Source organism: Camelina sativa, chromosome 5 (genome assembly GCF_030686135.1).
Source record: "Camelina sativa cultivar CO46 ecotype springtype chromosome 5, ASM3068613v1".
Lineage (NCBI taxonomy): Eukaryota > Viridiplantae > Streptophyta > Magnoliopsida > Brassicales > Brassicaceae > Camelina > Camelina sativa.
In genome coordinates, this window is record NC_141884.1 from 2,220,842 (window position 1) to 2,242,018 (window position 21,177).

General features: G+C 44.1%; 7 protein-coding genes across 14 annotated transcripts; 3 read left to right on the top strand and 4 right to left on the bottom strand.

The window, feature by feature from the left end:
• Window positions 1–2,267: 2,267 nt before the first annotated feature.
• LOC147943189 (uncharacterized) lies at window positions 2,268–2,687 on the top strand. The gene has a single exon (XM_087452082.1). It carries the CDS (start codon window positions 2,268–2,270, stop codon window positions 2,685–2,687), a length of 420 nt encoding a protein of 139 aa, XP_087308208.1.
• Window positions 2,688–3,801: 1,114 nt separating this feature from the next.
• Window positions 3,802–5,219, top strand: LOC147943190 (uncharacterized). Its single transcript, XM_087452083.1, has 2 exons — window positions 3,802–3,811; window positions 3,889–5,219. The coding sequence occupies exons 1-2, from the start codon at window positions 3,802–3,804 to the stop codon at window positions 5,217–5,219; spliced, it is 1,341 nt and encodes a 446-aa protein (XP_087308209.1).
• A 233-nt stretch (window positions 5,220–5,452) lies between these two features.
• LOC147943191 (uncharacterized) lies at window positions 5,453–6,031 on the top strand. Its single transcript, XM_087452084.1, has one exon. The coding sequence runs from the start codon at window positions 5,453–5,455 to the stop codon at window positions 6,029–6,031; it is 579 nt and encodes a 192-aa protein (XP_087308210.1).
• A 1,421-nt stretch (window positions 6,032–7,452) lies between these two features.
• Window positions 7,453–10,904, bottom strand: LOC104785002 (uncharacterized). Of its 2 annotated transcripts, XM_010510113.3 has the most exons (4): window positions 9,438–10,904; window positions 9,204–9,350; window positions 8,584–9,056; window positions 7,453–8,509 (listed from the first exon to the last, which is right to left on the bottom strand). In XM_010510113.3, the coding sequence occupies exons 1-4, from the start codon at window positions 9,763–9,765 to the stop codon at window positions 7,967–7,969; spliced, it is 1,491 nt and encodes a 496-aa protein (XP_010508415.3). In that variant the 5' UTR covers window positions 9,766–10,904; the 3' UTR covers window positions 7,453–7,966. The 2 variants fall into 2 exon arrangements, with proteins under 2 accessions (XP_010508415.3, XP_010508414.3); XM_010510112.3 differs by having other exon boundaries at window positions 9,204–10,904.
• A 112-nt stretch (window positions 10,905–11,016) lies between these two features.
• On the bottom strand, window positions 11,017–11,647 carry LOC104785003 (defensin-like protein 193). The gene is made up of 2 exons (XM_019245658.2): window positions 11,488–11,647; window positions 11,017–11,321 (listed from the first exon to the last, which is right to left on the bottom strand). The coding sequence occupies exons 1-2, from the start codon at window positions 11,552–11,554 to the stop codon at window positions 11,110–11,112; spliced, it is 279 nt and encodes a 92-aa protein (XP_019101203.1). The 5' UTR covers window positions 11,555–11,647; the 3' UTR covers window positions 11,017–11,109.
• Window positions 11,648–12,469: 822 nt separating this feature from the next.
• Window positions 12,470–13,121, bottom strand: LOC104785004 (defensin-like protein 195). Its single transcript, XM_010510115.3, has 2 exons — window positions 12,978–13,121; window positions 12,470–12,865 (listed from the first exon to the last, which is right to left on the bottom strand). The coding sequence occupies exons 1-2, from the start codon at window positions 13,042–13,044 to the stop codon at window positions 12,654–12,656; spliced, it is 279 nt and encodes a 92-aa protein (XP_010508417.1). The 5' UTR covers window positions 13,045–13,121; the 3' UTR covers window positions 12,470–12,653.
• Window positions 13,122–13,627: 506 nt separating this feature from the next.
• LOC104785005 (protein NLP8) lies at window positions 13,628–18,467 on the bottom strand. Of its 7 annotated transcripts, none has more exons than XM_010510118.3 (8): window positions 18,263–18,467; window positions 17,712–17,767; window positions 16,680–17,621; window positions 16,039–16,077; window positions 15,220–15,951; window positions 15,005–15,125; window positions 14,553–14,909; window positions 13,628–14,477 (listed from the first exon to the last, which is right to left on the bottom strand). In XM_010510118.3, the coding sequence occupies exons 3-8, from the start codon at window positions 17,592–17,594 to the stop codon at window positions 13,864–13,866; spliced, it is 2,778 nt and encodes a 925-aa protein (XP_010508420.2). In that variant the 5' UTR covers window positions 17,595–17,621; window positions 17,712–17,767; window positions 18,263–18,467; the 3' UTR covers window positions 13,628–13,863. The 7 variants fall into 7 exon arrangements, with proteins under 7 accessions (XP_010508420.2, XP_087307956.1, XP_010508419.2 ...); XM_087451830.1 differs by having other exon boundaries at window positions 17,716–17,767; window positions 18,263–18,461; XM_010510117.3 differs by having other exon boundaries at window positions 18,069–18,461.
• Window positions 18,468–21,177: the final 2,710 nt, after the last annotated feature.

Here is a 21,177-nt window from a genome sequence, read left to right on the forward strand (position 1 = left end):
AGTGTTAGGGGTAGATCCAACCCCAACAAAAGGGCCCGGCCCAGGAAAAAGCCCATAAATATCCCTTTCGAGAGAAAAGGGTATTATGGTATTTTTCCTAGACGAACCGACACGATTCCCTATAAATACGGGAGTACGGCCTTTAGAAAAGGGGATCGGAGAAAAAGCAGGAGAATTCGTACAGCAAGTACAAGAGCCTAGCTCGTCCAAGCAAAAGACAACGGTTCTAAGCTCATAGCTCGGAGAATCGACGAGATATCAGCTCGTCTACCATCCTCGTCTATTTTTGTAACCCGTTTAAGTCGCGTTGTAGCCCGTCTTTTGTGTTTCGACATCAATATAATAGAAGAGAACTTCGACCCTCTTTGACCGAACTAAACATACTAATTGTGACCGAAAGGGACATCAACAATTTGGCGTGCCAGGAAGGGGGAGCCAAGTCAAAGTTTTCTAAAAAATTGAAGAACGGACCTACACCGACTGGACGAGATGACAGTAATTGACAAGGAAAGAAGCAAAGAAGCAAGCTCGTCGGGGGGAACGATCACCCCGGCAACGGATCAAGCGGAGCAGACAGTCCTTCCCACGCCGGACGCTCCAAGAAAGACCGTGACAGTAGAAAGTCCGGAGACCTTCGTCATAGCTACAAATTTGACGACCCCTGCGACCGCAGAGGCACCACAGGCGCCGACACAACTTTCTTTGCTCAACAACCAGCCCTCTCTAGCATCGACGAGCTGTTCCGAGGAATCTTAACACGCCTTGACCAGCAGGAAGAGCGAACAAACAACCGTTTGGATGCACTCATTGCGGCACAGTTTAACTCGCAAGATGAAATCAACCATCTCAACAACGCTCGGCTCAATCCAGTGAACTTCACCTCGGTAAGAACAACGCCAGGGCCGTATGTGCAAACCAGCGGGTTAGGACGTAATCCTGCCCAGCACCCTATCGAGCGAAATAACGACATAACCGATCTAACGAAGGACGCCGAGCTAAAAGAAATCAAAGAGCAAATGAAAGAAATGGCCGCAATGATTCAAAAATCAACGGATAAGGCACCCCAAGTCGGACTTATGCTCGAAGCAACACAGCGAACTCCGTTCTCTCGAAGACTCGCTACGACGACGGTCAGACGGGCAGTCAAGCCACGGTTGGGTCACTATGACGGAACGGTCGACCCGCGAGATTTCTTACTCACCTTTGGCGTAGCCCTCGGCCCTTTACAGTTCAGCCCGGCCGAATACGACGCTGGAGCTTGTCAAGTTTTCGCCGAGCATCTAACAGGAACCGCATTGAGCTGGTTCTCGAGACTCCCACCCGGATCAATTGATAGTATCAGGAAATTGATAACCGAATTTTTGAAGCAGTTTTCTGTTTTGTTCGAGGATAAGAATTCCCATGCCGACTTATACGCCTTAACTCAGCACAAGGGTGAATCGCTTCGGTCCTTTATAGGGCGATTCAAGGAAGTTTACGTCAACATTTCAATTCCGGACGCTGCCGCAATTGTCGCACTTCGAAATGCGCTCTGGTATGAATCTCGGTTCAAGGAAGAGCTGTCTTTAACACACATCGAGACCGTAGCCGAGGCATTACTCTGAGCCGCAAAACACATTGGGCTCAAGGAAGAGAAAGCTATCAATGCTAAGAAGCATTCTTCGGAGGCAAGTGCGATACCCAAACAGCCAGTAGCCGTGGCTCCAAAGGTTGACTACGTCAAGCCTCGACAACATTTCGTCAAAAACCAAGATCGAACTCGCCGAACCTTTGCGATCGGCGAAAACAAGTATATACGGAAAGAGGGAGGTGAAAATAGTGCAACCCCGTACTGCGACTACCATCAGAGTACCACCCACGCAACTGACGAGTGTCATTACCTCCAGAAGGTCTTGATGGAGCGATACAAAAAAGGGGCAATAGTCGTCGAGCCCGACAGAAGCAAGACAACCCGACCTGGACGAAGTGACGCCAAGCGCGCCGAATATAACGCCCGAAAATTCGTCAAGGATTCAAAGGTACTAGCCGACCAAAGCGAAGACGAAATGGAAATTCAGAACCTACTCACCGAACGGCGCGAAGACAGCGGTAACGAAAAACGACCGCATACAGACCGCAAGCCCGACCAACGCCCTCCGACGATACGACGAATCAACATGATAATGGGCGGGCTAGCCGGATGCAACGATTCGGTCAGAGCGATCAGAGATTATACTAAGAAAGCTGAAATGACGAAATCTTAGCCGACAAGGTTCGAGGCTGAAGGCATGCCAATCACTTTCGACGGAAAAGATCTAGAAGGTTTTGACTTACCGCATAACGATCCATTGGTCGTCGAACTCTTGATCGGAGAAAGCGAGGTGACGAGAATATTGATCGACACTGGAAGCTCAGTCAACGTCATCTTCAGAGACGTGTTGGCCAAAATGGAAGTCGGCGAACGGGACATTATGCCAGAATGTCACTCTTTAACGGGCTTCGACGGGGATCATCTTATGTCCGTCAGCACCATCACCTTACCAATCTTCGTTGGGGGGATAGCCAGATACTTCCGGTTCGCGGTCATCGACAAGCCAACGATCTACAACGTCATCCTCGGAACCCCATGGCTCCACAAGATGAAAGCCGTCCCGTCAACATATCATCAGTGCGTGGCAATCAGCAAATCGCACGGGCCTGTTTCCTGATCGAGCATAAGCTTGGCACCGGAAAGAATTTATAGCAATCAAAGCAGCGGGTCGGTGACAGTAGCACGTCACCGACAGACGGAAAGCCGACTGCCGTCCAACAGGGCGTTGCCGCGGTCGAGGAGGTGAGCCTAGACGAGAACGACAAGAAACGATGCGTAAATATCGGCACATAGATAACATCCGCCATGAGGAACGAGTTGATACTCTTCCTCAAAACCAACATCTCAACGTTTGCATAGAGCGTGGCTGACATGAAAGGAATCGACCCAAGTGTCACGACCCATGAGCTCAATGCCGACCCAACGCATAAGCCGGTCAAACAGAAACAGCGCAAGTTAGGCCCTGAACGATCGCAAGCAGTGAACGACGAAGTTGACAAACTCCTCGGCGCTGGGTCAATCGTGGAAATAAAATATCCAGAGTGGCTAGCTAATCCGGTGGTCGTCAAAAAGAAGAATGGAAAGTGGCGAATTTGCGTCGATTTTACCGACCTATATAAGGCTTGCCCAAAGGATAGTTTCCCATTGCCAAGAATCGATCAGCTCGTCGAAGCGACTGCAGGCAACGAGCTGTTAACCTTTATGGACGCCTTCTCCGGTTACAACCAGATTCTAATGCACAAGGACGACCAGGAAAAAACATCATTTATCACAGATAGAGGGACGTACTGCTACAAGGTCATGCCTTTCGGCCTAAAAAATGCGGGAGCAACGTATCAACGATTAGTCAATAAGATGTTTGCCGAGCAACTCGGCCGGACTATGGAGGTCTACATCGACGATATGCTCGTCAAGTCACAGCACGCAAAGGATCATATCACTCATCTGCGACAATGCTTCGATACCCTTAATAAGTATGGGATGAAGCTTAACCCGGCCAAATGCACATTTGCAGTCAAATCCGGCGAATTCCTTGGGTACCTGGTAACCAGACGAGGCATCGAGGCGAACCCGAAGCAAATTAAGGCGATCATTGATCTACCACAACCAAAGAACGCCAGAGAAGTACAACGATTAACTGGACGGATCGCTGCTCTAAATCGTTTTATATCCAGATCAACCGACAAGTGTCTACCATTTTACCAGCTTCTCTAAACAAAGGGCAAGTTCGAATGGACCGAGGCCTGTTACAGCGCGTTCAACGATCTTAGCAAAACCGGAGCTCGGCGAAATCTTATTTCTTTATATCGCGGTCTCAGAGTCGGCCGTCAGCGGTGTACTAGTTAAAGACGATCGAGGAGAGCAACGACCCATCTTTTATATAAGCAAATCACTCGACGACGCGGAAACTCGTTACCCGACAGTCGAGAAGGTTGCCGTGGCAGTCGTCACGTCCGCAAGAAAGCTCCGACCGTATTTCCAGTCGCACACTGTCGCTGTCCTATCCAACCAACCTTTACGATCTATACTGCACAGCCCGAGTCAATCGGGCCGACTAACAAAATGGGCAATCGAACTTAGCGAGTACGACATTGAGTATCGAACTCGTCCAGCTGCAAAGTCCCAAGTACTCGCTGACTTTCTGATTGAACTACCGTTCGGGGAAGCCGAACCAACACCCACTGATCCGTCAGATGCCCGGTGTACCCTACATGTGGACGGGGCATCCTCTCATCTTGGGTCAGGGATAGGGATTCGACTAACTTCGCCGACCGGAGAAATTTTGGAGCAATCCTTCCGTCTCCGATTCCAAGCAACCAACAACGTCGCCGAGTATGAAGCACTCATCGCCGGGCTTAAGCTCGCTAACGGAATGCAGATCAAACGGATACGAGCTTTTTGCGATTCTCAGCTTGTCACCAACCAGTTCAGCAGCGAGTACGACACTAAAAGCGAGCCCATGGCAGCCTACCTCGGTGTCGTCAAGATTCTGTCAAAACGTTTTGACGAATTCGAGCTCATCAAAATCCCCAGAGGGGACAACGCTCCGGCCGATGCTTTGGCAGCACTCGCTTCGACATCGGACCCCGATCTGCGACGAATCATCCCGGTAGAAAGCATTGATACGCCGAGCATAGGTGAAACGCATGCCGAGACTTGTCTCGCACTCCACCAGCCCAATGAAATCAGAACCACCTATCGAACGATGAGGACGCACCGAGGGTGCGAACCTGCGTCCGGCAGCGACGCGACAGATTGGCGAGTTGAAATCCGAGCATACCTAGCTGACGGCAACGTGCCGACAGACAAATGGGCTAAGCGGAGATTAAAGGCTAAAGCCGCCCACTACACCTTGATGAAAGATCATTTGCTTCGATGGACGGCGTCAGGAGCCCTTTTGCTTTGCATACACGGCGACGACACTGAACGCGTGATGATGGAGACACATGAAGGAGCTGGGGGAAATCACTCAGGTGGCCGAGCCTTAGCACTACGAATCAAGAAGCACGGCCATTACTGGCCAACTTTGATATCTGACTGCAAAAAGTTCGTCGCCAAGTGTGAAAAATGCCAGCGACACGCTCCCATTATTCATCAGCCGACTGAACTCCTACGAGCCAGAATAGCTCCTTACCCTTTCATGCGCTAGGCGATGTACATCATTGGCCCACTACCAACTTCCAGACAAAAGCGATATATACTCGTTCTAACCGATTATTTCACCAAATGGGTCAAGGCCGAGTCTTACGCAAATATCAAAGCTAGGGACGTCCAACTCTTCGTCTGGAAATACGTAATCTGTCGCCACGGTCTTCCATATGAAATAGTCACTGACAACGGATCGCAGTTCATCTCCCTGCAATTCGAAAATTTTTCTGCAAAATGGCGGATCAAACTAAGCAAGTCGACGCCACGATACCCACAAGGCAACGGCCAGGCGAAGCTACCAACAAAACCATACTCGATGGTCTTAAGAAAAGACTAGACGCCAAGAAGGGTGCCTGGGCCGACGAGCTTGATGGAGTACTTTGGTCCTACCGAACAACCCCCAGGACGTCCACTAACCAAACCCCATTTTCCTTAGCCTACGGGATGGAAGTGATGGCACCAGCTGAGGTCGGCAGTTCGAGCCTCCGGCGAACAATGCTCGTTCAAAATACCGCGCTCAACAGTCAGATGCTCTTGGATAGACTCGATGAGTTAGAAGAAGAACGAGACAAAGCACTCCTACGAATCCAGAACTATCAGCTCGCCGCAGCCAAGTACTACAACAAGAAAGTCCACAATCGGCATTTTGACGAAGGCGATCTCGTCCTTCGTAAGGTCTTTGAAAATACCGCCGAACCGGACGCCGGAAAAATGGGGGCTAATTGGGAAGGACCGTATATAGTGTCTAGGGTCGTCCATCCCGGCGTGTATGAACTCTTAACAATGGGCGGCAAACCAGTGCCGAGATCTTAGAATTCGATGCATCTCAAGCGCTACAACTACTGAAAATCACCAGGCGAGCTCGGCTATATCCAGCTCGTCCTTTCTATAGTTTAAATAAACATGTAAATGTGAACTACGAACGGCTTGATCCCTCCTGATCGGAGGGTACATAGGCAGGCCCATTCTACGGGACACAGCCGCCAATTCTTTTTCAAAAGAATGAATCATCGTTTGCGAATTATTTTAGTCATTACCCTGGCCCGGTAATGACCCGACGTTCCGACGTATTATTCTAAGCCGAGTCGCAACTCGCACAAAAGGGTAAGCCGACTGTTAACGGTCGCCCCTGGTTATATTAAGCCGAGTCGCAACTCGCACTAAAGGATAAGCCGACTATTAACGGTCGCCCCCGGTTATATTAAGCCGAGTCTAACTTGCATAAAAGAGATAAGCCGACCATCACGAGTCGCACTTTTTTTTATAAAAAAAAGCGACGTTTAAAAAATATTGGGGTCAAGTAAAAAGTAGAACTCTCAGGAGTACGAAATTTGATTTATTTAAAGGGGAGGATGCAAGTCTGATGTGGGCGCCGACCCCATTACGGCACAAACCAAACGGAAAAGGCATTCAATGAATCCAATAAGCAACGCTTCGAAAATTAAGGCATTAAATGAGACCCTCAATTCCTAGATCGGCATTGGAAGGCTCGTTAAATTCCAACCCGCCAATTGCTGTCTGCCAATAGCGGCATGATTCTTTCACATCCATCAGCAGATCCATCGGAACAGCCATGCCTCGCCCAACCATGTCCTCGAGGTACGCACAAATTCCTTTGACGCGACTACTTTCGCTAAAATAGTGGTTTGTGCTCTCCAACTGCGTCACATAGCGGCGAAGCACGTCGATACGATCACGACAGGCTTCGATCTCCTCTCGTTCCTCAAACGGCCTCCGACCAAGGGTATCAAGGTCGCCCTGCTCCAGTGCAGGAATTACCACTTCCACACATAAATCTTTGTGCCGGGTGCGTTCTTCCACCAAACGATTCCATCGCCACTTCGGGAAGAAAAACCCTTCGTCGATCAGTGGTTCAGGACATTCCACAACCCCGTCAACACGACAGAAGTCGTAGTAACATTCGAACGAACGACGGGTGGCAATGATGTAAGCCCTTAATCGCTGAATGCGAGCGTTATAGTAGTTAAGTTCTGATTGAATCACCTCGTCGGATCTAACGCCGAGCTGTTCCCGCGCCCTGCGCAACCACGCCGATCTTGTCGTCACCGGCATCAGAGCAACTCTCTTCTTCCTACAAAAACAACAAACTCACCAAGACAGGATTGAAGGGAAACACAAAGGCTATTTATAGGACGGGGAGCACAAGTCCTAACAGGCGCAAGTTCCCAAACGGAAAAGGCATTCAATGAATCCAATAAGCAACGCTTCGAAAATTAAGGCATTAAATGAGACCCTCAATTAATGCCCCCAAAAGGACGAATAAAGTTTTCAAGGGAGCCGACCCCTATACACGGCGCATAAAGTACGAGGGAGCCGACCCCAAAACACGGCAAAAGAAAGATAGTACGAGGGAGGCAACCCCTCAACACGGCGACAACACTGATCACGAGACTAGGCCAGCAACCGGAGACTTGCGCCCAGGAGTGGAAGGACGAGGTAACCCTTCGGCAGAACAGTCCGGAACCTGCTCCTCGACTCCATTAGAAGGTTGGTCGGTGACTTGCGCCTCAACTCCGTCTGAAGGACGATCGTCAACCTGCTCCTGCTCGTCCAGTTCTTCACCCCCGATCTCCCCACTCTCCGAACTTTCATCCCCACCCTCATCAGTATGACCCTCCGTATTCCCGCTGATTGGGGAAGCAATCCAAGTCGGAATTGGGGGAGAGGCCCGGCGAAAATCTGAGACAAGTCAAAATCAGCCTCGGAGATATCTGGCAGATCAAACTCTCAAACCTCGCCCTTCAGCTGATTCATCACGGCCACAACCTGGCCCTTAAGCTCCTCATCAAGCAAAGAAATTCGACCCTCGGCGACGAGCGTTTCAAGCATTTGAACGTTCCCAACAGCTTGGTTGTATTCGAGGAATTTCTCCCGCGACGCTTCAACCGCTTCGGCGTGGCTTTTGTGCTTCGATAGGAGCCTCTGCACGTGACCGGCCACCTCGTGAAAGGCATTGATTCGCTCATGGTGCCCATATTCATCACGCCGATCCCTGAGCCTTCTCGTCTCCGAGCTAAGGGTGAGCTTCAGACCATTGCAGGAAGCTTCGGACTCCTTAAGCTTCGTCGAGAGAGAATCCCGCTCTTTGATAAGCCCACTCCGGTGATGTTCGAGTTTGGCCACAAGGTCGCTAAGCCTCTGGTTGGACCGAACTGCCTCCCCCAATTGAGCCTTGAGGCGCTCAATCCTCTCATTTGACGCCCCCGAACGTTCCATGTCTCGAACACGACATTCATAGCGGGTGGCCATACGATTAATATGCGCAATAAACTGTTAAAAAAAAAAAGAAAGATTAAAATACATTTAAGGAAGATCTGCGAAGCGAATTGATTTAACCGACGAACCTCAAAAGACGCTTGAGCAACTTCGGTGACAGCGTCGGCCTCTTTCATCCTTTCAACGGAAGGGAGACGACCTTCGCCATAATGGATCTTCCGAAACAACTCGGCACAAGACTGCGAGTCAGCTGGAAAAGGACGAGCTCCAGATGAATGAGCAAAATCCCAGCTGAAGTCGACCGGCTTTGACTTCTTCAGTGGGACAGGCGGCTCTTGTTCAGGGCCATCCTTCCTTTTCTGCGACCTTTTTGGAGGGTCGGCAATGCGACCAGGAGTTCCGTCCACCTTCCTCCTTGGAAGCGTCTCTTCAGGGCCGGTGTGGCGGTTAGGAGGGACTTTTTTGGACGACCCTGCAGCAGGGGGATCGGAACCTCGACGAACATCCTGACGGGGAGCCGATCGAGACGGCGGCTCTGGAGCTTGGCGATAGCGAGCGGATGCATTAGGGACGTTCAAGTTCAGTTTCCCCATAGTCTCAGCTAAAAAAAAAAAAAAAAAAAAAAGGGAAAAAATAATAAGATGGGGACAATATCAAAACAAAGCTCGCAACGTATATATGTATGCATATACACGGACTACCAAAAAAAAAAAATAAAAAAAAAATAAAAAAAAATAAAAAATAGTACCTCTTGGTCTTCGGCTGGATGCTAACTTCCGTGGACGATCTTTTCTACCCTCGGTTCCCGGCCAAACGAAGGGGCAACGGAGCTTAATCACGTCTATTTCGGCTCGGAAAGAAGAAGGGTATGGAAGCAAACACCTCGGAATAACAACTGCAAATTTAAAAAAAAAAGGGAGGGGGGGGTTAACAAAAACCAAAGGAAGCAAGTGAAGATAACTAAGCAAGAAGGGTCGGCTACCGGGTGAAGGGTTCCACCCAGAAAACCAATGGATCGACGGATCCTCCATAACCCCCGCGGTAACTTCCAAAAAGAAATACGAGCCTTTCCAGCTATACGTTTTACCCTTGGCACCCTCGACGAGCGTCGTCTTCTTTCCCGAGGCTACGTAATAAAGCCCGGGAGTCTTCTCCCGACTCGACGGATTCAGACACGTCAACTCTTCAAAGTGATCACAAGTAAGCTTGACCCTTGCAGCCTCGGCCATGATCGAAAGACCGACAGCATTTCGAAAGGTCGCCGGGGCAAATTGGGAAACAGCCGCCTTTCGACGAGCAAAATACGTCATCAAAAAAGACGGAAGAGGAAAGGTGAGTCCGCACTCGGTGAAGTATTTCTCTGAAAGACAAATAAAGCCGGTGCATCCCAGGGACGTTGAAAGGCGTTCGGAATCAAAATCTTCGGCTTCGTGTTCAGTTTCCTGGGACAATCCGCAACAACTGTCACGTCAACTCTTAATTTCCCGATACGAACTGCGTCAACTGCCGCATCAATTTTTATCGACGTCGCCGGCATATGATTGAAGAGATTCACGGTTGGCAAAGGGACGTCGTCCAAATTAGGAGAAGACGGGCCATCGTTCAATGGCTCGTCTATCAAGGAGGGAGTCTTGAAAGTAAGCCCTGAGGAGCTAGGGACTGCAGATCCAAGAGCAAGACGACGCTTTATCTCTTCGAATCGAGCCGCATCCGAATCCGTCGAAGACGAGTCAGAGGATCTTAGAGAACGAGTTCGACGGCGAACAGATCTGGTAGAGCCGCTAGATTCAGAAGTCGTCGCTCGTCGAAGGTGACTTCCGGCAGAGGGATTGGATGACGCGGATCGAGGAGAATTCATAATGAAAAAGCGACGACACACTAAAAGCAATATAACGACGAGATAGAAGAAAGGAAAAATACCTGAACGACGGGAGCACCAAAAACACGAGAAGAAGATAACAAGATTAGAGAGGAAGTGATATTTATAGGGGAGGAAAGAAGAATCCAGAAACGTCATCATTGCAGCACGCGCTCAATGACGATACAACTTCCAGATTTCACGCGCTTCAAGTACCGAACGCGACGATTCGACCCTCAACGTTGGAAACCGCACCTTCACGCGCTACTTTTCGTTTGCCCAATCAGAAAAGTAACCCTGTATCATCCCACGTGCAGTCCTTCGCCTAAAGACTACGAACTAGAGGCGAGGGGGGGGACTATTGTTAGGAGTAGATCCAACCCCAACAAAAGGACCCGGCCCAGGAAAAAGCCCATAAATATCTCTTTCGAGAGAAAAGGGTATTATGGTATTTTTCCTAGACGAACCGACACGATTCCCTATAAATACGGGCGTACGGCCTTTAGAAAAGGGGATCGGAGAAAAAGCAAGAGAATTCGTACAGCAAGTACAAAAGCCTAGCTCGTCCAAGCAAAAGACAACGGTTCTAAGCTCATAGCTCGGAGAATCGACGAGATATCAGCTCGTCTACCATCCTCGTCTATTTCTGTAACCCGTTTAAGTCGCGTTGTAGCCCGTCTTTTGTGTTTCGACATCAATATAATAGAAGAGAACTTCGACCCTCTTTGACCGAACTAAACATACTAATTGTGATCAAAAGGGACATCAACACAAAGTATGTAAAATATTGATTTAATTAAGGTTTGTCGCTGCAGTAGTCGCATAAACATGTCATACCACCATCTCCTGCCTCCCCTGAACGACATCTTCCTCCCTCGGCGGCCTTGTTCTTACGGCAGTTCCGATAACATAACGACGGATAAATCCGTGGCGCACAGTACTTGAAACCCACATTACCGCCGTATTGCTTCAGACACTCGCTATCCTGCGCGTATATCTCTGGCACTTCTGCACTTAGACATATAAAAAGGAATCAAGCAAATCTATATCACATATAATGAAACTTGCTGTGGCCACCGGAAGAAATACTCCCTGAATATATATGAAACATCTCTAACAAAAACGCAAAATTTAACAAATATGCATGCAAGATACACGGAGTTGATTAAATTACCAAAGATAATCAAGAAGAGGATGAAATAAATGGCGAAGGTAGTAACTGACTTCCTTGCTATTCCCATGATCTTCTCTCTCTTTTTCTCTCTAGTCCTCTAATCTCTTCGTTTCACTTTGGAATTAACGTATGCGTGTATATATATAGAGAAAGAGACGCATGCTCAACACTTGTTGTGGTTCTATGCTACTATTTATCTTTACTTTGGGACAAAAAAATAATATAATTATCGTTGGGTCATGAGTTGTCATCATAATCACTATCAATATATCAATATGAAAAGTAACCACTTGCCTTCCTGATATAATAGCACGAGATAGTAAAATCATGAGACCTGACGTATATTCATTGTTTCTTTTTCTATCCAATTGCATGAGAAACAAAAATTATACAAAAACCGGTCCAATTTCTGTTTTTAAAACACAACACATACTTAAGTTGGAGATCTCGAGATATTGCAATGCTCTAAACTGGATTAATCTTTTGGCTTATGAGTCTTGACCAAAAAAGTACGTGCGAGTTGTATATACTATTCATTAATGAGTTATCCATTTGAATTTTTTTTAAATAAAAATATTACAGCTAATGTCACTTTTAAAATTAAATAATTATATAAATAGATAATGTAGTGGACTTAATGTTTATCTTTTAAAAGAGTATCATAATTTATGCGTCCAAAATATAAGAACTATCACATTTGAGTATAACGTACAATAACATGTAAAAAATATTAACCACACGTCACGTTCAGAATTCAGATTTCAGATCTCTATTACAAATTAAAATCTCTAGTACACATGTTACGTTCGGAATTCGTCTTTGACTGTCTAGATTAGCCGCAAAACAATCGGAACGCTGTCCACATAGTAAACATTAAACATGTGGATGGATACCAAAACACAATTATAAGGCAACTCAAATCGCACGTACGTTTCTTTTCCTCTTAGTCAAAGTATGTATATGACAAATATAGTCGCAGAAATTAACAAAAGTCGTACTTTTCATTATTTCTTATTACAGATGTATTATCACAAGGACCATTCATATCCACTTATTATACAATACATTACTAAAACTTGTGGGAAAACATAACAAAACATTCAAACATACGACGGATGTGTATGTGTTTGTAGTCATTGTGCATCCATTAACTAAGACTTTAGATCTTAACGGGGAGTATCATCGCAATAGTCGCATAAGCACTTAACATTATTAATGCCTTCTCCCCAACGGCATCTTCCACCTTTAGCTCCTTTGTTCGCACGGCATCTTGTATAACAAAACGTCGGAAATATCCGAGGGGCACAAAACCCAAAACCAACATCACCACCGTATTCTTTCAAGCACTCGCTACACTGAGCTTCTATCTCTGGCACGTCTGTTATATATTACACAAGAACATAAAATCACATATCATGACTTTTTATTGATCGCAGAGAACTTGTAAAAGAAGCAAGTATGTCAAGAAAAGCAGAGTACGGTTTGCTTACCGGAAATTACCAAGAAGAAGATGAAAAAGACAACGAAGATGGAAACAGATTTCATGGCCTTTGCCATTTTCTCTTTCTTTATCTAACTTTGGGCTTGTTGATATGTGCTTTATAATAACACTTGTGTTGGTGCTATTTATAATTATCTTGAGGACAAAACCGCTTTGTTTGGTGATATAGAACCGGACCATACCAAAACTAAACCAGTCAGATTCTGTGTTTACTTCAAAGATATAAGTTTGAATATTTGACCTTTTCATTTTTTTGACTTCGAATCGTTCCCACCATCGTTATGAAATTTATGATATATATTGTTACCGTGACGACATCGATCACTTAAATCTTCCCACATCTTCTGCCTCTTTTAGCCGGCCACGTAATAAGAGTTTTTGAACTAATCTTCACGTTATCATAAATCATAATTGTTGTCTATTTCGATTTACGGTTGATTACGTTGTAAAAACGTGTATTCATTTGATTTAATCAAATATCTTATATCTATATCCAGTTAAAGGCTCAAGCCCAACTAAAATAATTATGATTCTTATGTACATGCGATTCATATAGGCTTTCACAGTAACCATGGGCCTGGATCATTGGCCAATTAGAATAGGTGTTTCCAGAGTACTACTACATCTAAAGTGCTCTCCTTTCTTGTATGAAGATAAGTAAATAGGTGTTTCCAGAGTACTACTACATCACAACCTTTATTCTCTGATTCATATAAGAGGAAAAACATATACACTTTGCTGACTCCACTAAACCAAAATTGTCTTTCTCCTACATGCCTTTTTATAAGCAAACTAATATTTGGAGAAATAAACAACGTTCTTTCATTGTGGAATACAAAACTGAGTGTGTAAGTCGTACCACGATACTGTAGACGTCATAAGCATGTTCCAAGGTAACCGTTGCTGCCAGCAGAACTACCTATAGGGGGAGGCAAATCACGAACCATAAACTTCACTGACTGTTTTCCCATACCATATAGTATCTCTAAGCATTCTTGTAGATCAGATTCTGTAACCATCATCACCCATTCTTCTTCATCATCCAAGTACTTCAGTTGAAAAGACCCGTCTTGCAATTTAAAACGTTTTCCAACTTCTTTGTAGAGTTGAGAACACCCTGCCGATGGCTCGAACTTGAAACGTACAGTGTCTTCTCTATAAGTGGCCTTTACGATCAGCATTGTTGATCCACTCTCACCGCCGCTATTATTGTTGTGTGATCTCATTTGGTTCCAATCTTCTACTGAAGTAGATGAGCTTCCACGCATAATTGCACCTGAGCCATTTGATGAATCTGAAATGCTGCATGACATGGATTGGTTAGGTTCAACAATACTGCCACTGCAACGGATTGTTGGATCCATTCTATCTGAAATTTCCAAAGAGCTTAAGTTGCAAACACTCTTTATTCCTTCACTGCCATTTAAGCCGGACTGCTCCACCATCCAATCCCATGGCTGACCACTAGCATTAACCTCCATGAATGATCCTGCAAAAAGTTGAAAATGGGTTACGATTCTTCTAATCCCTCCATTTACGGTTTATGGATAAAGAAGGTTATTACCTGTGCTTGCGTGGTTCATGGTAATATCCTCCTCTAACTTAACGGCATTGTCGACAAATTTAGCTTCTTGGAGCTCGAACGAGGTATCATCAGTCATTTCCTCCAGACTTTTCCTTGCATGTGTATCATTAATATGAGACAATAGACCGTTTTGGGTATCAAATTTTTGGATAAAAGGTCCAACTGCAATGAATTCGCCTGTGGCTGAGTCGTACTTTAGTCCTCCTTCTACACCTTGGACCGAGTCAAGTACTGTCTGTATTTTCCTTAGTGACCTGTTCACTTTGTTAATCTTACGAGATGGCCACCTCATGATCCCATGTTGCCTGCATATCCGTTTTAGTGTAGTTGGACAAACTGCAGAGGAAAATCCAAGTCAGGCTTAGATAGTTTGTCTAGTAACGAAATTAAAACCATGGCTAGGAAATGTTGTTGGAGAATTGTGTTCTCACCACCAAGGCTTTTTGCAGCATCCTTTAGACTCCCAGAAAAGTGTTGTTGGAGAATGCTTAAGCTCACATTTTTCTCCGTAGTGCTTTTCTTCTTCTCCAGTGTTCTGGCTTTGCTCATATCCTACGAATAAAGAAAAATATTATCAGTGCATAGTCTACCAAACTGGTCCACAATATCCACAGAAGAACCAAACTGCATACATCACATCACATACCTGCTCTAAAATGCCTTGAGATACTGTGATACCGTTACCGTTATCAGAGGACATGCCCGAAAATATGCTTCTAGTAGAGTTATATTCGGAATCTAGTGATGTTGTCTGAAAGTTCGCCAAACATGTGGTCTGCGGGAAATTAGACATCTCACCACTCTGAAATCCAGGTTTGATCACTTCTTTTTTAGTTGATACTACTTCTGAAACAGTTCTCAACGTTCGACATATTCTCTGCATCGTACCCGAAAGGCTATCTAGTAGAAGCTGTTGTTCCAAGCTTCCTTTCATACTTACAGGCAAGAATAGTTCAAGTATGTAGTCATCTTCACCAGTGTAAGTGCTCCTAAGTTTTATAGCTACAGCAGCATTCAGACCGTACTTTCGAGCATGCTGAACAAGAGGGTACTCACTGATGTCATATGCCTTCACATCAGAAGAAAAGAACGGCTGGTTGGATATGAAAGCTTTACCAACAATTCCTTCCTTTTCTCTTAGACAATGCTCCAAACATGCGTGCACAAAACCTTCCATCTCCATATCATTCACATAACAAGCTGTCTCCTCTATGCAGAGAACATAATTTTCACCTGAATTTGGTCTAGGAACCCTTACAGATTGATCCTTTCTACAAGGAATCCAGGCAAGAGCTAAGGGTAACTTGTGTGCATGAGATACTGCTCGGAGAACATCTTGTATTTCGGCTAAGGCATCTCTTTGATTTCTTGAAAGGTACTGGAAAACACAGATACATAATTATTAAGACATACAATAAAGAAAAATAATGGTTTGTAGATAGTTTTTGTCTAGTTCAGATGTTACCTGAGGACGAGGAATCGCTGTTGTCCGTAAATTTACAGCCTGAAAAAGAAAATGAAAACATAAATCTCCCAGACACTATACTATTTCATCTATCTTTTTCAACATTCTTGGTACAATACAAGTATTCAATAACTGTGTTTCGTAACCTCAGGTTGCAACCACAACAAACTGTCTCCAGAGCTCCCCGGGAAGCTTTCATTGACAAAGGCAGAGGACTCAGGAAGGTCTTAAGCCAACAAAGATTCTCATACCCTAAATCAAGCTTGCATAAGATTTAAAAAGTTGTTTTATGCACTTGCTGCTGCGAAAAACATCAAAATCTAGATTGTTCAAGATAAACCTGACACAAGTTCTCTATGTTCAATTGTTTTTGCCTACTAATGTTTGGAAGAGCCTAAAAATCAAATATTCTTTTAACCTTGATTTCTACAAGCTAACAGGTGTTGAACTTGATAAAAACAATGTTCAGAATATAAAACCACCAGACAAACTTTAGCCTGGGGAACAAACTAATGAAAAACAACAATCTAGGTGGTAGCAATAATTCACACAAACATATATATACGCAAAGAAAAAGAGAATGAGAGACAGAGAGAGTGAGAGAGAGAGAGAGAGGGAGAGAGGGAGAAAAGAGAATCAACCTGAAGAGCACGGCAAACAGAGTCCATCTCCATATCAAAATTGGGTTTCTCCTTAGATGTAACGAATTCCATGACAGCACAACAAGATGTACCAGAAGCTTCAAGGACAGGTATTGCAATGGAACCACGGACTTCATTATCAATTGCATGCTTCATGCGCAAATACTCATCAGTCTTGTAATACATAACGTTTGATGTCCATTCAGGTACTCCCGAGATAAAGACTCTGCCAGGAAGTCCCGGAAAAGAACGTTGATTTGCTTCAGCAGCAAAAGTAAATTTCCTTGACACTTCACGGTACTGAGAAAGCCTGGGGTCAAGCAAATAGGCCTGATCACAAGTACTAAGCACATACTGGTCTCCTATCTTGATAGGCGTCCAAACTTGTGCTAGAATGCCCTCTCCTGAACCTGAGGACTCCATAAATAAGCTCAATGCCTTAAGCATCTTCTCATCTAGTGAGTGGCTCAAAGACCTGGGAATAGTACAGTTGAGTACGTCAGGGAAACCAATCTTATGATTATTATTAACCCTGCGCCGTTTGCCACTTAACACATCGTTATCTATTTCAGGTACTAATGATGTTTCTTCACCAAAGTAAGAGGTTTCCAAATCATGGAAGGAACGGGTGAGACTGGTAGCCTTGGGGGAGTCAGCTGCATGAAAAGCTCCAAAAGGCATAGGTTGGGAGTTCAACAAACCATATTGGGAGAACAAGATATCAGCCGCGGAAGGGGTGTTGCACCATGCAGCAAAAGAGTCGAAATTCATAAGCTCGGAGGAAGAGTTGAGCAAATCATCAGAGATCAAACTCCTAACACCAGAACCAAACGACGTGCTGAAACCATCCATCTGTTCTGTTGGCATATCTTGATAACCAAACCCTTTTTCTCTAGAAGCAAAGGGGTCTTCCATTTTTTTCTTGATGATAGACTCAAACTCCTTAGAATATGAAAACAAGACACCAAGATGAGTTACAGAACATTACTCACAAGATCTCAAAGACAGGATCTTTCAATTTAAGAATCTTACATACACAACTTGAAAGATCCCACACAATATAAAGGAATCAAACCTCCACCAGTAACCTACAACAGAGAGAAGACGTCATCGAAATAAGTAGTAAACTTAGCTCTGAAACCAAACTTATAAAAAAGGTGAAAACTTTCAAAGAAGACAAACAGGACCGCACGAAATAAAGACAAAAAGCCCAAAATTCCACAAATGCGAAACTAGCAGCACATTCCTTAACATCTAACAACAGCAACACGTACGTCTTCACCGAATTGCAATAAATATCCAAACAAAAATCCAAAATTTTTACAAAACGCAGTTCTAGAACAATCTCAGTTCTTAAAAAAAAAGATCAAATTTGAATGCTTTCTATACCTAGAAAATCGAACTCAGAGACGGCAGAAAAGTTTTAAAAATAGTAAAAGAGAGTGGAGTTGTCTTCCCCGGAGAGTAGAGAGATATTGCCACAAGAAGAGAGCGAGAGAGAGAGTAAAAAAAGGAAACTTTGGGATTAAAGCTAAAAGTAGAAAGTTCAAATAGTTTCCATTTGCTGAAATTACGCAGCTTACTACATCAGCAAGAGTGAAATAAGGCCGCTTCCATTAATTGAAGAAGAAGAAGACTCGTAAGCAACGGAAAGATCGATTCTTTCTTTTTTGTTTGTTCTTCTTCTCTGTCTTTCCTCTCAGAGCCTTTTGTTCTTCTTTTGCTTGCGTAAGCAAACGCAATTAAAAACGATGCGTTTTAAGTTTCCAGTCATCCACGTGTGACGACGTGATGGTAACTGGAAAATTTTTATATTTTTAATTATCATCCAAATAGTTTTATCTTTTAATTTTAAGAATCCTTTGGACACGGTATCTTCATTTATGTCAGTGTATGTTTTACAAAGCCGACATTATTACTGCTAATTTAATTATTTAAGTACTGGTATCAATTATTTGCGATACTAATACTATTACGTATGCAAACATGTAAATTCATCGTATTGACGGCAAAAGTTATTTCAAAGTACATATCAAAAGAGTATTTTATAATTTTGATATTTTCTTAGGATACACCAACCTCCACATGGTGTGAAACTGAACCTACACTTTTTAAATATAGTAAAAGGAAAAAAATTATAGTTAGATGTACAAATACGATCTAGATATAGTTACGTACAGCGATAATTCAATAAAATTTTAAATCAATACAGAGATTAGAGAAAGCGAAATGAATGATCAAAAGAAAAAGTCACCATTAGTCATCATTAGAATAAAATCTTAAGTATTTCGCTTTCCTTTGTAAAACAAATATGATCAACGTGCTTGCCCTATATAACGAACCACATCTTATTCTATATTTTTTTTGATCAAAATATGATTCTATTCATTCAAATAAAAAACATACAGAGAGAGGGATAAAGAATCCCATAGTTTAAAGAGATTGAAAGATTACAAGAATAAGCTTTCCCCAAAGCCATAAGCAAATACAAATATAAAGAGAACATCAAGCAAGGTTCCATGAGAGCTATGACACAAAGGTTAAGAAGCAATTGTAGGCATGTGGGATCATGGTTGCAGGATTGGACATCATCGAGGATCTCGAGAGATGACAGGTAGGTCACGGTCAAAAGACACAATACCGTTGATAGAAGAATCAGATCCAAGGAACTAGCTGAAGTGAGGCGCACCAGCAGACGTAGAACCAAGGTATGGATTCGGGGGTCAAAGACCCGGGAGGTGATGGAGGTGCGGGTACATGTTTGCTCACTAAAGATGAACCTGAAATAAGCAGCTAGAATCATCGAGGGGTGATTGTTAGTAGAGAAGCTTCTCAGACCATAACCACAGCCTCGACAAATTGAGTTTAGGACTAGTATGCCATGAAACTTCAGGAACTTAGGAGCATGGGATTTCAGAGTTGAAGCTAAAACCAGGAATCGAAGAGTAAAAATGCAGAACCGTAACATAACAGGTGGAGCCTCTCTGCCATGGAAATGGTGATCAAGCCATCCACACAAGGTCTGTAGTCGGATCAACATTGGTGAAGAGAAGTCAGACCTGAGCTTCGAAGGAGATGATTGTTGCAAGGCAATGGAATCAGTAGAGTTTATCGGAAAAGAAGCTAAAAGCAGGTGCATAGAGTAAGTGTAGTGTCGTAGCAAACCAGGTGGATCCTCTCTGCCATGAAAAAGGTGATCAAGAAAGCCACACAAGGTATGCATTCGATAGAACACGGGAACAAAACCAAATAGCCTGCGCTTCAGGAAAGGGTGTGGATGTTGGGAATTAAAGCGAACATTGTAATTCCAGATTTGGGGGCCAACAAACAATGTCGTGGGTTGAGCAGTCGCCAAAGTTCTAACATACTCAATGTACTTCCAAGACACACTAGCTAATTGGTTTCTCTGATGCAGTCTTCGAACATCGAGTATTACCAAGCAAGCTAAGAGCGGCCTATAGGATAACAGGGAGTTTGATAGAGAGAACCTGGTCCATTGGGGAATTGGCAAAACCATTGGGTCTGCAAAGCTCTCGAGGTGACACGTCTGTGAGGTGGGAGTCCAAAATCGGGGGCAAAACGCAGTTCTGGGAGATACTTCGTCAAGCAGCCACTCAAACGAAGGATCGGATGGTGTAGCTGAGGGAAGATCTTCAGAGGCGGAGCACACACCGGATCGAGAAATTGGGAGATCTAGGGACTTTGAAACCTTTGACGGTAGGCCTGGGCGAGGGTAGTTGAGGATGGGTTTCGCCGGACACCACATCCTTCGATATAAGAGCAGAGTCAGGTCTTCATCGTCTGGATCTGGGATGTTGGTCGGAGAGTTCAAAAGAGACATAAAAAGAAAATAAAAGGGGAAAAAAGAGTCACAAAAGGAGAATAGGGAGAACAGGAAGCAGCAGAGAAGCAACAGGAATGAGAGCACCCGACGCCGGCGAGCCGGAGCTCTACTGGCGTCGGGAAGAGATGGTGGTCGCGGCGCCTCAGTAATAGTGTCTGGAAGAGAATATTAGGGCGAACTCAGGTAAATTATACGTTTATTCTATATAACTATATCAATATGTAAAGCAAAAATATCTACGCTAAAAGCTTCATACAAATATTCGCAAACTATATCAGGGGATCAGGATGAATACTATTGAATATGATTAAAACTTATCCATGTACAATAGTTCAAGTAGATGCATATATAATTGAAAAGACATAACTATATATCATAGTTCCAGTATGTTTTGGAAAAGCATCTAGCTAGATTTAACATAATAGAATGATTTGTTGCGAAACTTTAAACATTTTCAGTAAACAACATGGTCGGAAATCAATCATGAAATGCCACCCACATCGATTTCAATATAGAAATAGTTTATTCATAAAGCCCTCTGAGTTTCAGAACGAGAACACACTACTAAGAATAAATTATCAATTTCTTAATCTTATTTTAGTTTTAGGAGATCAAACAAGATATGCATTGGACCCACTTTTTGTTTGGCTTAAA